Source organism: Cavia porcellus, unplaced genomic scaffold (assembly GCF_034190915.1).
Source record: "Cavia porcellus strain 051 isolate PalLab524CR breed Dunkin Hartley unplaced genomic scaffold, mCavPor4.1 scaffold_1, whole genome shotgun sequence".
Lineage (NCBI taxonomy): Eukaryota > Metazoa > Chordata > Mammalia > Rodentia > Caviidae > Cavia > Cavia porcellus.
In genome coordinates, this window is record NW_026947484.1 from 167,708,056 (window position 1) to 167,725,373 (window position 17,318).

General features: G+C 43.9%; 1 protein-coding gene across 10 annotated transcripts in view; it reads left to right on the forward strand.

Annotated features, from left to right (window-relative positions):
• The window catches only part of Cdk5rap2 (CDK5 regulatory subunit associated protein 2), a 185,376-nt gene that overhangs the window by 91,640 nt on the left and 76,418 nt on the right, over positions 1-17,318 (forward strand). For 7 of the 10 annotated variants that reach the window (XR_010051176.1, XM_063259938.1, XM_063259943.1 and 4 more), the window contains 4 exons: positions 5,140-5,237; positions 9,929-10,059; positions 11,594-11,703; positions 13,413-13,541. Coding sequence is in view for 9 of the 10 variants with exons in the window: in XM_063259938.1 (XP_063116008.1) it covers positions 5,140-5,237; positions 9,929-10,059; positions 11,594-11,703; positions 13,413-13,541 (468 nt within the window). In the remaining variant the exon portion in view is untranslated. The remainder of the gene's footprint in view (positions 1-5,139; positions 5,238-9,928; positions 10,060-11,593; positions 11,704-13,412; positions 13,542-17,318) is intronic. The other 3 variants (XM_063259918.1, XM_063259953.1, XM_063259933.1) reach the window with 1 other exon arrangement.

Genomic DNA, 17,318 nt, shown 5'->3' on the forward strand with positions numbered 1-17,318 from the left:
CCACAGAGCTTCGCCCTGCTGTGGAGAGCATGCTGCAGTCATGTGCACAGTAGATGTGCAGCAGTGACAGGTCTTCCCTGTGAGAGAGGCCTCCAGTCTCGGCTGCTTGTTGTTTGGAGGGGCAAGGTAGAGGGTGAGAATGGTTATCCCCCTGATTAAACTGAGTGCCTCTCCCCCTGGGCAGCCTGGCCCTCTCCCTCTGTGCTGAGGAGATCTACTGGGTAGTCAGATGCTGAGGAAGCCAAATGACTTCATTCTAATGGAGCATGATTCAACGCAGGGGAATAGGTGATTGATGAAATGGGACCCAAATGGCTCTGAAGAGTTCATTTATTTAACATGGGTGAGCAATTTGCTTCTAGGAAGACGTTGACTCACTCTGACTTCCATTATGCAAAATATCCACAGGAATCTCTGCTCTTAAGATTCATATCACTCCTTGTGTTCCCCTCTCACCTGTTTAATCATCAGTTCTGCAAGTGTTTGTGGCAGCATTTGATTTGTGCCAGGCACTGTGCCTGGCTTGGGACACTGTAGCTGGCAAGGTGCTCAGACTATGAGTAGGTGATTGAACTCCAGTGCTCTGGAGCCTGGAGGAGGGCAGGAAGGTTTTCTGGGGATCTGGTCCAGCTCTGGATGCCATGGAGTGTGTCAGTGGGGAGTGGTAAATGATGGCAGTCAGACTTTGAAGAGTGAGGAGGAGTCCATGCCCCTCCTGGAAGCCTGCGTGGAGGGACTTGTTGGTGACCTGAGGATGGAAGGGCAGGACAAAGGGATGAGGGCAGGATGAGGAGAGTGGTGGCCTGAAGACCCTGTTGAGGGTTGTACTAGCTAGCTACCAGGAAATAGAAGGAAAAGGAGCTGAACTGTGTGTGCACCCAGTCCCTCGATGTGGTAGTGGGGTTTTTCTCTAGAGCTTAGAGCCCAGCCTCGTGCGATTCAGTCAACATGGAGGGACCCAGGGAGAGGGAGCACATGTGCTCCATGTGCTGTGTTTCTGAAGTTTCTGTTCCATCCACCAGAAATCTTCATTTACCTGTTTTTTTTTCTAGCCCTTGTTGGTCAGCTTTAAGTTACAAACACAAACTCTGACTTTACCCCTTGTTAGCTGGGAAACAAATTATCTTTGCTTCCAGAGAATCAGTTTCATCCACCGAAAAATAGGCAGACTAATCTAGCACTCTGCAGTGTTGTGCTAGAGGCAATATCTTTAAAGGATCTAGCATAGTACCTGGAACATAGGACAGCTAGCAATTTATCAAATGTTTACCCCCTGCCAGGCATTGTTCTGACAGCGTCTGTAGATTAACTCATTTCATTTTAGCAATTCTGTGTGGTATATAGATTATCACCTTAATTTATGGCCCATGCCCCACCTTATGACCCTGCCTTCTCTGCGTGGGGAGGGAGTAGCAGCTGACTCACTGTGAGGATCCTGCAGAGCTCTGGCATGCTGAGGACTTGTTCTTGTATTATCTCCTTGTCTTGATGTCCTTTGCAGCCTGAGTGACTTTCTTCAGGTTGCTCTGGCTGCACAGGTGTTTGTGTGTAGGTTGGGAGCTGAGAGAGCCTGACAGACACAGTGTTGGTGTGCAGAGTTATCTGGGAGCCCCTGTGCCAGTGGCATGTGGCATGGTTCACACCAGTCTTGTCATTTCTAACAGCACTGAAAGCCTTGCTGGACAGTTGCTGCGTAGGGCCTGTTTTATTAGTACTGGAAGCACAGCAGGGTGCTCCTGGGTCTGTGGACTTAGCCTTTCTTCCTCCTCTTCCTTTTGGCAGCCTAACTGTAGCCAAGGATCCCTTCCCTGGAAACCTATCAGTACACAAAATAAATGTGTGGAATTATGAAGGAATTACTAAACATTTTGAAATGTAGTTTTCAAAATATAAAAACTTATGCTGTAAAATGGTAGACCATGACTGTAATGACTATTATAGATCTGAAGCAGTGATAAGAATAAATATCTTGTGATATTTTGTGGTATGTGTTTTACATATAAAAGAACTGTGCTTCTTATGATGATCAAGTCACCAGGATAACGCTAGTACTACGACAGTTGATAGCAGTACCAGTTTTTATAATTGAGAGGTGTGCTAAATTTCATCCAGGTGAATGGAAATAAACATATAATATTTTCTTCTGTTCACATTCTTGCAGCCTTGAGGTTTTAGTTAGGCTGAGAACCCCTCGTCAAGTTGATATCATAATGTGAATTATAAAGGCTGTTTGTGGTGCCCATTAATGGGGTTTTCTCTCCAGCATTTGGATAGTACCGTATCCCTGCTGGGTACTGTGCTAGGTATTCTGCATACATTAACTTCAGTGTTTATTTTGTGTGTTGAAATAATTACAAGTTTATAGAAAATTTACAAGAATAAAGGATTTTTTCTGAGTTACTTGAAGGAAAGTTCCAGTTGAAGCCCTGTCTCTCCCAATACTTCAGGGTATATTTTCCCTTTAAACAGGGACACTCAGGACAGCCTCCACAACCAAGAAATTAGCCCTGGCTGAACACTCCCTGCTAATCTTCAGACTCCTGTGTAGTTTATCCATTGTCTGTAATGCTCTTTGCAGTGAGAGTCGGGTCAGGATCATGCCTCACTCTTTCCAGTCTTGATTCTTCAGTCTGTGGTCTGAGACAGTTCTGCAGTTTTCTCTTGACAGTCATGAGCTCGAAACCTTTGAAGTGTCCAGTATGTGGTGGATGGAAGCCCTTCAGTTTGGGAGTTTCTGAGCTCCCTTTTGGTTGTGAGATTTAGTCTGTACATCTTGGGGGTATCACAGTAGTAGTGCTGTGTGCTTCTTGTATCTTGTCTAGTAGTGGTACATGATTTCAGCTTGTCCCATTATTATCCCAGCCATCCTGATTTTGAAAAGTGTACAAGGCAGTGTCTGTCAGGGATCTTGACCATTTACTCTTTTTTTTCCTTTGTATTAAATAAATATTTTGCAGGAAGTATTTTATGTCTGTATAAATTGTGATCTTCAAGCTTTCACCTACTAGTTTTATCATCTTTTTATGTTTCTTGGCTGAATTATTTATTACTATGAGGATTGCCAAATGGTGATGCTTCTAATTCCATCTTTCATTCTACATTATTAATTATCATTTTGCTATAAAGAAAAGCCAATTCTTCTTATTTACTCACTCATGTCAGTATGGATTCATGAATTTCTGTTTTATTCAGTGGGTTATAATCCATCATTATCATTATTTTGATGTTCAGATTGTCCCAGATTTGGCTGGTGAAAGCCTTTTGAAACTGGTTTCTGTGTCATGTTGACAATATTCATAATTTATTTCTTTTTTAACTTCATTGAAGTATAATTGACAAGTAAAAATTTTATATTTTTAAGGTGTTACAACTTGTTATTTTGATATTGTATGCACTGTGAAATAACTACCATAATCAAGTTAATTAATATATCTGTTGCCAATTTTGGGGGCATCTTTAAGATTTACCTCTTAGCAAATGTCAAGTGTGTGATACGGTATTGCTCACTATAGTCACCATACTATACATTGTATCTCCAGAATTTACTCATCTTGTGTAACTGAAACCTTATGTCTTAAAAATAACTCCTTTCCCCTTGCCTCAGTCCCTGGCAACTGGCATTGAACTGTGTAAGCTTGTCTTTCTTTTCTTTTTTTGTCTTTTTCCTTTTTATCGGTACCGGGGATCAAACTCACGACTGCCTGCTTATAAGGCAGGCGCTTATACCACTGAGCTAAATCCCCAGCCCCGCTTTCTTTATTTTCTAGCACAACAGAATGCTGGGATCATTTCTTTTGCTGTCCCTAATTTCCCTTGTCTTAATATTGGAACTAGTCCAATTGTATCTGTTTCCTAATGTTGTTGTACACAATTTCTCTTTAATCTGCTGCATACCTCTATAAAGTAGAGATTATTGTTCACTGTTTTATAGGTAGAAATGCCAGAGTTACTGGTAAGTAATTTTGCCAAACTAGTAAGTGGCAGGGCCAAAATTTAACCTTAAAAAAATACCTCACAGTTGTAAACGTTCACAAACTGTATCCCCATTTCATAAAACTGGGGACTGTACCTAGTAGAGGACTGATCAGCTGCTTACCCAAAGCCATGCAGCTATCTTTCTGTGGTCTGGATGCCTTCCAGATGCCACTCACTTGACTTCCTACTCTAATATGTTCGTGATGGGGCCATAACTCATGTCTCACTGTGGGGCAGCTTGAACCACCAGTGGTACATGGATGCCTGTCTCATCAGGAGGCTTGTAGCAGTGGTGGTACAAATGGATTTACTCATTGTTATCAGTCTTTTTGCTAACAAAGTTAATAAAAAGCTTCCAGTTAAGACAGCCATGCAGTTTGGACCACGGGTTCAAGCTGGCAGGAACATGTTACATTCCTTGACCCCACGATTTGTTAGGGTTTAGTTTATGGATTTTTCTTCTTTAGAGCAAGAGCAAGTGTGGCAACACATTTTCTTTTTAGTGTTGTGAAAATGAAGATCAATAGCTCTGAGGAGTGATAGTTTTATCTTGGGCAAATAAGGTGTATGATTCATAGCGGCTGTTGGGTGTTAGGTGCATGTCTCTCAGCCTTGTGCTGGGTAAATGCATTAGCTTCGTATTACTATAGCAAAATACTTGATGCAGGTAACTTATAAAGAGAAAAGATTCATTTCAGCTCACAGTTTTGGAGATTTCAGTGCAAGATTTGCCAGATCCTCTGATGAGGGTACCGGGGGGCAATGGCAGGGAGTAGGTAGACAGTGGAGCAAACCACTCACTTCAGTGCCAGCGAGCGAGCAAAAAAGAGGAGGGGCCCTTCTCAAGGGCAAGCCTCTAATGACCCAAGGGCCTCCCACTAGGTTCCACTTCTCAGTTTCTGCTGCCTGTCTGTGGTGCCACCCAAGGGACTGAGTTCCTAACACATGGGCTTTTGGGGGACATTCCAGATGCAACTGTGCGAGGCGGGCATTCCCCACTCCTCCTGCAGGTGGTGCTGTCTGACTGTGATCTGAGCCAGAGCCTGGCTGGGCCTTACCTCCCTGTGTTTTTAAAAAACCAGAAATGACCACATATGTTTGATTATTATAGAGCTGCACTCTTAAGATTCTTTCCCTAATGCCGGGTTCCTTTGTTATTTCCAGGAAAAGCAGCAGGCAGACTATGAGGAGCTAATGCAGGTCTTAAAGAAGGAGCGGGACATCTATTCCCAGCTGGTGAAGTCTCTGCAGAACTCAGACAGGTAAGGGTTTCTGTTTGGATGTCACAAGCGCCTGAGGGTAGACATGTGCATATGGGCATGGGAAGTGCTGGTGGCCTCCGAGCCAGCAGAGCCCTGCCAGTTTGCTTAGGAAATTTACAAAGTACCTGGATGGTAATGGCCTTGCTTAACAGGTTTTTCTGTTTTTGGTCGAGTTTTGGCAAGAACATCAGGATAAAATATAATACTCAAATTTTACAGTATTTTATTATATGCTTGGAGATGCTTCTGTGTGTATTCCCATGTGATTGTCAGAGCTATTCTGTGAGGTAAATGATAATGTTGTAGCTGTTTTACACGAGCCCATGAAACCTAGGGGAGGTTTAATGACTTGTCAAAAATCACACAGAGGTTGCCAGAACCCCAGGACCTGAGAAAGTCTGGGCCTCGGAGTGACCTGTGTCTGCAGAGGACTGAAATGATTTGGTGCTGGAGGTGTGGTGAGGAGAGTGAGTTACCAGCCAGTTGTCTTTTTCTGGTCTTGGCTTTTCCACTCACTAGCTCTGTGTCCCGAGGCAGGCAGTCTGCTCCAGGCTTCTGTATGCACATCTATAACTGCAGTACTGACCTCAGGAATTTTTCACATAAAAACAACATTCCTCTCCACAGCAGATACTTACAGTTGAAAGATCTGATATCTGAGATTCATTCAAAACAGCACAAAAGCTGTGAAGCCATGGAGATAGTGAAGGAATGAGATGGGTCCTGGTCCCTTGGATTGTTGGCTGGGTTGGAGTGGATGGGGGCAGGCTCATCACATTAGTTTCCAGAATTTTCTATAATGAGTTAACCAACATTACTCTTCACTGTTCCTAGGACTGTGTGCTCCTGCCTCTGCCCTCACCTTTGTTTTGTTTCTACCCACTTCCTGACTCCCCGGCTTTGTCTCCCACTGCTCCTTCAGAATTTGCCTTTCTGTCACTCTTGTGAGGAGGCTCACCTATCCCCTAGCTTGTTGTGCTTCTGTGTTCCTTCTTCCCAACCCCCTGGCCCTCTTGTGGTCACCTGCGGCCACTCCGCCTGCTCTGTTTCTCTAGCAGCTCTCCTGGGGTCCAGAAGAGCCTCTGCAGGTTGTGTTGCTCAGGGACCCTAGGAGGTGCTCCCTGGAAGATGCTAGATGCAGAGCAGCCCTCCCATGGTCTAGGCTTCTAAACAATGAGATAATTTCCAGATTTTAAAATCTGAAATGAGTTTAGAGAAAACAAAAATATGTTGATGAAATCCCAGACATGGGCTTCTCTCTCTGAGAGTGAGCTTTTTCAGGAGACCTCAGCTGCTGGCCATTTTCACTTGGGAGTGAGGATGGGAGTGCCGAGTCACAGAGAACTCCAGCGGGGCCTGGACCAATTTTGCTTTAGTTGCGCAGCTTCTCCAGGAGGGAGCAGGGTAGATTCTGAGTGCTGAGAAGTGCTAAAGGGGATGGCTCTCAAGCCCTCTCAGCATTATGAATGGCTCCAAGTTTCACGGGTTCTTTCCTAATAAATAAAAATGCAGATAAGGCTGAAGTGGGTCAGAGCAGTGACCAACAAGGGTGCTTAAAATGTTTCCTGTTCATCTTTAGACTTGGAGTGCATTAGGGAAGGATGGCCTGGGTCCATACCCAGCTCTGTCACTCAGCGGTTTCGAGCTCTTGTGCAAGTCATTTCTCATGCTGAGCCTCAGTGCATGGGTTTGTAAAGTGCAGGTTGGCTGATCTGCCTACTTAACTCCCCACTCTCCACCTCCCTACTTATCTGCCTACTACTCACCTACCTACCAACTAATCTACTACCTACTAGTTTATCTGTGTACCTGTCAACTCATCTACATGCCTGTTTACCTACTTACTTACCTACCTGTTCTCCCACTTACCAACCTACTCACCTCCCTACTTTCCTACCTTCAGGCTTGTCTGGATACAGAAGATGATACTGTGTAAATTCCCAGCCCTGCCTGGCACAGAGTAAGCACTTAGTGAATAATAACACTTACTCATCACGACAACGTGAAATGCTCCTGCATGCCTCACTGTGCCATCGTGCGTGAGCTTATCTCGTGGGCCTTTGGATCCTCGGACCCAGCCGGCAGAACTGTGGGCGAGGGCAGGTGGTGCTCTTGTTTGTGACTCCAGCACTGCTAACTCTCCAGCAACTGGCAATAAAGGAGGGTGACTGGAGACACATGTATTTGTGATTAAAATGGAAACGAGAGGAAGGAAATTGTGAGCCTGAGCCTTTCACCTTTCCTTTTTATTCTCCATGGGAGCCCTTGGAAATCTGCGGCTTTATTGCACATTATGTCCCTACGATGTTAAGGGTACCGCAGTGAAGAGTGATCAGAGCTGCGCTTGGTGGCTGCTGAGCCTGGGTCCTTGCTGGTATGCCTCCGTCTCAAGGGCTGGTTCACTCTGCCCTTCCTGTAAGCCAGGGTTGTTCAGCCTCAGCAGTGCTGTGGCTGTGGGCTGGATTTCTTTCTCCTTGTCATGAGGGGCTGTCCTATGCATTATAGGAAGTTTACCAATATCCCTAGCTCTACTCCATGCCAGTAGCATACTCCTCCTCCTTCAACCACAATTGTGACAACCAAAAATATCTTTAGACCTTGACAAATGTTCCCATGGGACAACATTGTCTCTGGATGAAACTTGTGGCTGTAGTTTGTAAGAATCAGAAATTTTGGCTCATAAATATCCTTTGTATGGGAGTTGGGGTGTGCAAAAGGAAGGAAATGATGTTTGTTAAGCATCTATTACGCTTTAGGCACTGTGTCACATGCTCTGTCATGTCACATCATATTTAATGCTCAAAACAGTCTCAGAGGAAGACTATTTTGGGGTGGTATTATCCTCATTTTACAGATGAGATGGTTTGATTGACCAGCCAAGGTCAAAGAGCTGCTTCGTAGCAGTGTGTCGCTGTGAGCTTGGCTCTCTGTGTCTCCTTGTTTCTACTCCCCCCAGTCTCTGCCTCTAGTCTAGAAATAATACACAGGGCTTTTATTTCTTTCTGCATGAGGCACCTTTTGTTCCACCAATTCCTCACATCTTTATACGATTCTGGAGTTGGGAAAACATAAATGACAGACACAGGAGCAGCAGCTGTGTCCTTTTCACCCTGTCAGAAAGTGGAGGAGGGAGTGTGGCAGGTAGCTTTCCCCAGCCCGAATCGCAGGAGCTTCGCTAAAACAATCTCTCTCTCTCTTTCTCTTGGTTAAATGTCTCGGCAGCATAACCGCATCCAAGCTGTGCTGTGCTGTGCTGTGACACCTCGGGAAGGTTTCCTATCAGCCGTACAAATTGATCATTATGATTGTCTTGAAATGGAACTAGGTACAAGTTACCAGTGTGCCCCTGCCCTTGCATGAAGGCTGCTTCACAGTGCACCGTCCTCAAAGCAGCAGGCGTGGAATATTAGGCACTAATGGTTTATTTTTCTTCCAGGGTATGTTGATTTATGTGTACAGTTAGATACATGGACTGGAAAAGAAAATCTCTGAAGGAAAAATGAGGCTTGAATACTTGGCACATGTATTCAGAGCAATAGCTCCTAGCCGTTTTGAGGTTCTCAGCCCCTCTGGAAAAATGTGATAAAGCTTTGGACCCTCATCTTAGGAATATCCTTATATTAAATTTCTGCAGATAGTTTCAAAGTGTTGATGAATCCTCTCAAACAATGGCCCAACACTGGCCAGAGAGTGATATATTGTCAGTGTGCAGAAAAGGAAGCCTTCTGATTTGTTAAGGTGTTTTAGTGGCTTTAAAAATATTCACATGCTTTGACCCACTAATTTCACTGCTGGGAATCCTTTTTTTAAGGAAATAACATCAGACCGCACCATGGACCTGCAACTGTCCAGTAGAATGATCAGTAGATATGTGGTTATTTAAGGTTCAGCTTACTTTAAATTTTTCCCTCCCCTACTAAAACTAAAAATCCAGTTACACTGTACGTTTCTGGGGGCGCTAATCCACTAGAGTGAAGTTCTTTTGGCCCCTAACTTTATCCTTTGCTCTTTTAGCATTAACTCACTCTTCTTCCTTGACTTTTATTTTCCTCCTGTCCCTTACTCTTTCCCCCAGTGTGACCTCTTTGATGGGAACACAACAGAGATCCTCTGTCTTTCTCGTTTGAAGTCCACGGGCCAGGTAACTCCCCGGCCCTGGAGCCTCTCCCTCTACTCTCATCCTTCTCGTGGCGGTCATTATTCCAAACAGAGGCACATACATCCTAGAGAACTAGATTGTTTCACCTAATTTCATCTAGCAAAAACTCAGAAATGACCCAAATGTCCACTCATAGTTACAGTAACTGGTGGGTTATTCACCAGATTTAATATTACATGATCATCAAATATGTTGTAAATAATTTGTAGAACTATAGATTAGTATTTAAAGCAGGGATGCACAGTTCAGCATTGCACACCCATTATTATTTCCACCTTGTGAAAATGCTTGTAGAGAAAAAGATTAAGGGGAAATGTAGGCTGCTGTGTATTAATTGGGAATGGGATCATTTTTGGTTTTTTATACTTTTGAAAACAATTTTCATTTTCTTTATACTTTTAATTTTCTGTAGTAATCATGTATTTATTAAAAAACACAAGTGACATAGAAATCACAGAAAGACTTGCTGGACTTTGCATGTGATGGCACAAACAGGCCTGTCTGACAGTGTCTGGTATCTTGTTTCATCAAGCATCGACAGTCTGCATGCTGAGTTAAATGCCATTTTTGCCCTACGGAAGCAGCTGGAGCGGGATGTGCTCTCCTATCGGAATTTACAGAAGGTTCTGGAGGAGCAGATCAGTGAAATCCGGAGGCGGGAAGGTACACATTGTCTTCTGTGTATACGTCTGTTTGGTTCTTCTATTTGGAGAGTCTTGGCTGAACTTTCATAAGAGGAGTTGGGGCAGCCATAGTATTTTACCTGGAGATCTGTTATTGTCATGGCTGTGTGGATGTTGCCGTGTCATCTAACTGGCTGGCTTCTCCTTTCCTGGCAGAAGGGCCCACCAAATTGTAGTCATTCTGAGAGGATCTGTTGAGGCTCGCTTCACGGCCACTTTTACTATTTTCTGTATCGTGTGCTGCCTAGAGTCAGGTAACCTTGAGGACTTGCAGATCTCTCTGTATGCTCAATACCCCTAGGAGGTGTTGACTGCGCCCTGCTTGCCTTGTACCTCTTGCGGAGAGCTCCAGACAGCACAGGCATTGGGCTGAGCTTACTGTTTCCTGTGGAAACAACATTTTTAGTGTTGTGACTTGTTCAGGGAGGGCTATAACATGAGCGGGCTTGGAGCTGACGCTGTTGGGCTAATCATGGTGTGCTTAGCCCTGTCCCTTGCCAGACCCAGATCCCCCTGGGGTGTGGGTTGGTATTTTATTCCTTTCTGTAGCTTGAGGCCTCAGACATGTGGTAAATATTGGTGATCGTGGTGGGTTTGACATATCTTGGGTACCTACTGTGTGTCTGTCTGTGTACCAGGTAGAGTGCTGGGCCCTTCCATTCTCAGCAGTGATCCTCACAATCATTTCATTGGGTAACACATTTATTAATTTCATTTTAAAGATGGAGAATGGGAGCTGAGGGGGTGGGGGAGAATTGATTGGTTCCGATTTGAGCCAGTGCCTGCCCCTTGGGGGTCTAGCTCTCTCTAGTTTCCTGTATGTAATACAGGTGCAGTGGGACTCACCCATGTTAAATGCGATGCTTTTGGAATGTGTCCCACTCACTAAATGTCCTCCCTCTGCTCCCCGCCCCCTGCTATTAGAATTGCCATTTGCTTCGGAGGAGGAGGAGGAGGAGGCGCAGACCCTGACATGTAGGTGACCTTGGCTCTAGCAGGCACTTTTTGCACTTGGTGTACTCACTTCCTAGGTGGGCTCTGAAGCTAGTGAAAATACATCAGGCACATTTATTTCCTTTGAGTTCCTTGAGTACCCAAAGGGTACTTTGGGTCACATCTAATTTTCCTGTATTCTCACCTGCACAGAATCACTCGCTCATTTAAACTGATATCACCATTTGTTTGTGCCATTCAGAATGGTCTTCAGGCACAGCACTTGATATGCAAATTGTAATTCAGCACTGGCCATAGTGAAAAACCTACAGCCCAAGATGAAGCTGTATTATATTGAGATACCAGCCTGGAGAGCGAGGAAAATTACTTTTGCTCCAAAGGTGGTGCTGTAACCCCCCAGTGTGTGCTTCTGTCTCCCCGCCCCTCCCCATTCAAGTTGCTGTAGATGGATTGCACTGGGAATCATCTTGAAAAGATCTGTTTCTGAAATTCTTTTTCTCCTCCCCCTCCCCATCTTTTTTTATTTTATTTTATTTTATTTTACTTTTTATTTTGGACAGAAGAACCATTTTCATTTTATAGTGATCAAACATCTTATCTAAGTATTTGCCTTGACGAGCACAATCGGTTTCAAGTGGAGCATTTTTCTCAAGAAGAACTTAAGAAAAAGGTATTGAGCTATTAACTTTTAGTGCCTTTATTTGTTGCCTCTTGGTTTCCTGGCCATGGGGATGTGAAAGTCCGTTTCCTCTCCTGTCTTCCCCTCCCTGTCACCCTGCTCTGGCTCTTGAGCACACTGCTCAGAGTGAAGACCCCACCCTGGATCTGCACCCCTAGAAGAAAAGCTCCCAGGCTCCTCTAGGAAGGGTGAACAACTTTCTCCTCCACGCATTCCCCTCTCCTCTCTGTGTGTTACATGCTGATGTCCTTCTTGTACGGATCTGTGGTTTTTTGGTTCTTCATCTCTATGTGGGCTATGAATATCTTAAAATCAATGATCATGGCTTGTTTCTGATATCCCAAGACCTCATGCACATAGCAGGAGTTAATAAAAGGTTTTGAATAATTATAGCTCCAAGTGTGATCAGTATATCTATTTTTTATAAATTGAAAAGGTTTCTCCATCTGCCCATTGGTGGTATGGTTAATGCTGTATATGTCTCAAGGTTCTACATAAATAGGACGTGTGAGCATGGAGGAGTCCACGTGATTTACTGCAAAATTATCTTAGATCAGCAATTGAGGTTTAGTTTCTTTTATAGAATCATTCACATCCTAGCAGAGAAAACAGGCACACAAACTTTTAGGTTGCTGTGAGAGTCAGCTTGCAAGATATAGAGGTAACAGAGGAGAGATTATATAGTAATCACACTTTACTTGGTGAGGAGAGGCATCTGAACAGAAGTGAGCCTTGAAGTGGGTTTTGAAAGATGAATAGGAGTTTGTCCAAGTGGAGAATTTTCTCAGCAGAGAGAAGGAAGTCTCTTAAGGCTCAGAAGAAGTAACAAAGAGAGTTATAAAAATTGGGGTACCTGCGGAGGAGTAGGTCAAAGAGCCTTGAGGCAGCTGTTAGTTTTTGATGAGGAGGAAAAGAATATAATCCTAGCTGCTGGCTAGTACCTAGTGTGATCCTGGTCAGGGCACCAGGCAGTTTGCTTGCTTGGTACTTACCTACCATATCTTCCATGAGGATTGGATTAATTTTTATTCATATTTTGATGTATTGGACATCTACCATGTGTAATCAAGGTGGGACTTTCTACTCTATTTGAAGAGCTTATGATTGTCCCTTTTAAGTGTTGAAAAATGACTGGATACTTTAAAATTATTTGAAGCTTGCGGGGAGCCAAGGTATCAGCTCAGTTGCCTGTGTCCCTCAGGTCTCAGGAAGTAGCTGCTCTCCTCCCCGGAAGCTGGCACTTAGGCCATTGTTATTACCTTGTGCTCCTGACAGCCTGGTTATAGGCGCTGGACAGTTAGCTTCTCTGTTCCTTGTTAGAAAGCAGGGATGGGCTTTATAGGTCTTTTGCTGGAAATGACTGACTAAAGCTTGCAGGAGTTTTTCGCTATACATTGCTGTGTAATAGACAGCTGTTTTTATTACTGACATTGCTAGATAGGTATACGAAGAGGGTCTATGCCATAAAATCAGGACTGACACAATTGTAGAAACTTCAGCCATGGAGACTTTGCCTCCAGAGGGTCCCCTGTTAGCTCTTGTTGACTGAGCACTGAAGCTGTGTTGAGGATATTAGATCATGGGAAATTCTCATAGTGGCCCACCCACAAATGAAGAAGCAGAGGCTCACATTAGACAGCTTGCCTAGGATCTCTTTGCCTTAAAGTGGTGGCTCTGTCCCCCCTGCTCCTGTCTCCCAGGTCAGCGACCTCATACAGCTTGTTAAGGAACTGTACACAGACAACCAGCACTTGAAGAAAACCATTTTTGATCTTTCCTGTATGAGTTTCCAGGAAAATGAGGGAGCCGAGTCAACAGAACAAAGAGAGGTAAGAAGTAACATTCCTGTTGTCTTGTGCTATTGCACAAATATAACAACCCAAGAGATTTCTCAAGACTGCATCTGCTCTAGGGAGCTCTGCTTGGAAATTCCCTTTTTATTGGATGGGGCTTTGCAGGCTGATTAGGTCAGCAGGTCTGTCCTCTCACTTCCTCTTGTTTGGGTTATTTCTTCATGGATATGTTTAGTATATTGTGATGCTTTGGACTGTGGTCCAACGCTGGGATCCTGCTGGCAGTGGCACATCTGGGTGACCGATGTGGGATCCGAAAGGCCTGGAGAATTGCCAAATCACCCAAATAATTTGTATAGTGTAGATGCAGCCTTAATGAATCTGTTAACACTGAAAAACAGATGTCCATACCACCTGGGGATTCACCCTGAAGCCTCCTGGGTCTTGAGCCTGATCTTTGTGATGTGTTGTCTCAGGTTTTCTCTCTTCTTAGCCTGTGCCACATGGTAGCAGTCCCGGAGGCTGTGATAGTGCGGTAGATCCAGTTGTTTCCTCTTTTTAGCCCCTCACTTTCCTAACTCACCCCTATGGAGAACCTTGTTCCATGCATTAGTGCCATTTTACGAGACTAAAACTACTCTCACCTGCATTCAGAAAGTCCATTCTGTCCTTGGGTCTCTCATAAGCAAAACAAGAATCTTCTTGCTTGGGGTTGTCCTGAACTGAGCCTGAAATGCCTAGTAAATGCAGGTCTCACGTTTATTGTCACATGGTTTCCTGGAAAAGATTTGTCAGCCTTAAGCTGTCTCCTCCCACCTTCAGAGAAGGAACTGCTCAAAGGTATTTATGCTGTGCTCTGGCCATCTGCTCTCTTTTGAGACAGGGAATATTATTGATCTTAGCCTTCAGGGCTCCAGATAATTTTGAAAACCAAGAGTAACTGCAAGCCATTTAGGGAGAACCAAGTCTCCTGGTTTGCTTCCTCCAAGGCAGTATTTTTAATAAGCAGCTTGTTCTTCACTGACTCCATTTGGGTCATAAGTGGTGAGTTTTGTTTGTTCATTTGCCCTTTGAAGAAAATCTGTTAAATGTCCCATTATGTCATTTGGAGAACAGAGGCTTTTTTCCTCTGCCCACTCTAAGATCTTAATACCAGCCGATTCAGGTTTGAGTCATTTGAAAGATTGCACTTCAATTTGATGTTCCCTGTGAATAGCCTTGTCTTTTATAGCACAGTTACCTGTCCCCCCCACCCTCAAATGGGACAGGAAGATCTGCGTGGGAAAGATGAGGTGCCCATTGTAATTTGGAGCTGAGAGAGGAGGGGGTACTAGGGTGAGAGGGGATGACAGAGGCGGGCCCACTGTTCCCCAGGAGAGCTTATGGGTCACCTTCAATGAGAAGCCAGAAATAAACCCAAAATGCTTATGTTGTCCACAGCATTTTCTGAGTGGCAGGACTTGCAGAGTGGGGGCTAGGAATGATTCCTGCTCACCAGGAGCATATAAATCAGAAAGAAAGAGGGAGAGGGGGAGAAGGAGTGAGAGAGGGAGAATATAAATGAGAATGTTTTTTCTGTTTTTAAATTTCAAAGAACAGAGAAAAGAAATGACCCCTAGTTCTGTCACTTTAAAACAGGTATAATTAATTAGCATTTTGGAATTGTTCTTTGCACATTAGCATGCATACACACACTTATACCATAATACAGTTTTTATCCTGCTTTTTCCCAACTGCCATTAAATCATAGCATCTTCTGCCATCTTCTGAACGCACTGGAATTTAACAGCCTCACCTTTGGACAAGTAGATGGTTTCAAGTGATTCACCGTTGTAAGATACATACTTACAGTTTCTGTACACAAATCTTTTTTTGTGTGTAAGGTTTTGTTTCTTAGATTATATTCCTGTACATGTAGTTACTAGGTCAAAGGACAAGATAGAGATATGCAGTAAGCACAGCATTCCTTTTCACACACCCTCTGCAACTTCCAATTTGCAAAAGGGTAGAAGTTATTGAGGACCCTGGCAGAGTTTGTCCGGTTTTTCTTTATTATGGCTGTGCTGGTACAGTGTACCAGCCTGGGAGCTAGGGTACTTATTCCCTCATTGCTGGCTCCACCAAACAAACAAAGTCCAGAACCACCTATACTTTTGTTTCAGTATGTATTTGAAAACTTCTTATCAAATGCCCCTTATTTTCTTTATGCGTCTATGTATATATGCATTTATTTGATTCAACCCAAGGTCTTCCCATTGACCTACATACCTCAGCTCTTTTTTATTTTGAGATAGTGTCTTGCTAAATTGCCCAGGATGGGTTTGACCTTGTGATGCTCTTGTATCAGCCTCACAGAGTATCGCAGTTATGGGCATGTGCCATCATGACTTGCTTATGATGTATTTGTTGATTATTAAGTGATGTTATAGAAGGTTGAGATTTGCCACACAGGAGTGATTGCAGCGGGCTACAGGCAAGGTGGTAAGCATTGAAAACCATGAACTATACACACATGGACCTGCCATCTGTAGGTGCTAAGGATATGTAGTATAAGGCACGGGTACGTTGAAGTGCGCAGCAAAGGTCAGTTACTACTTGGACCATTGTATTGTCATCCATAGCATGGTTAGGAAGCGCTTTTTTTTTTTTTTTTAAATTGGCATGGAAAGAAAGCATGGCTAGATGAGCATAATTTAATTGAGTGCAGCTATTTGTAGGGTTGTCATGTTGAACAAGAAGTAGACCTTGTGTGCTCTAAAGGACAGAAATGCTACTCAGAAGTAGAAAGTGCTTATTAAATGTTCTATTAAGAGTAACAGGATAATTTGGTTTGTCAGAGTAAATTTAATTTCATTAAAAGGAGGAATATTCTAACTATTCAACTTTAGAAGTTTTTACTTAGGAGTTTCACTTGGCTTAAAAGGCCTTGGCATGGCGCCTGGCATGTAGCAGGCACTCAGTAAAACACAGCTATTCCATTTTACTTTTTTTTTCTTTAGTGAGTCCGTGGTAGAGTCAGAATCATAACCCTTTTCTGGCTCTCTTTGGAGCTGTCCTTATAACACAATGGGCAGTGCTTCTAAACTTTTATGGGTTTGTGGCTTTGCTGATGACCTTGTTAAGATGCAGATTCTGCTTCATCAACCTGGCCTGGTGCCCGAGAACCCGTATTTCTGAGAAGCTTCTGAGTAATGATGCTTCTGTTACTCTGAGGAACACATTATCAGTAGCAAGAACCAAAGTAATCCTGAAAACCAGTTGGTTCCAATTCTCATTTGGAAAAATGTATTTACTTCTACGTTTGTTCTTTCAGCAGTGTTTTATTGAGCACTAGGCATTGATATTAAAACTATGAACCAAGATGTGAACCCTGTTCTTGTCTAGTGCATAACTGAGAAACAGCCAGTTGCCCCGGTGATGTTGCTAGAGGATTGCAGAGTCCCAAGGATCCTGGAGCTGGGTGTTAGCCTGGCCTGCCAGGAAGGGGGAAGGGACAGAAAGAGCCCAGGGAGAACCAGGAGACAATGGAGTCACAGTGTGGTGTTTTGAGGAGGGCATGTTGTGTCAGATTCTCTGAAAAGGCAAGAGTGAAAAAAACCCAACCAAGTCCCATGACCTAGTCAGTTTCCTGAGAGTAAGAGGAGGAGCCAGCTTGCAGTGACTGGAGGATGAGGAGGAGCAGGGAGATGGAGGTGGAGATGGAGATGGAGATGAGCTGGTGCAGGTCCACACTGGGAGCGGTGGGTCCTCTCTCTGGCTGGTGGCAGGGTCGAAGCAGAGCCTGGATACAGTGACTCACAGTTTGTTCTGACA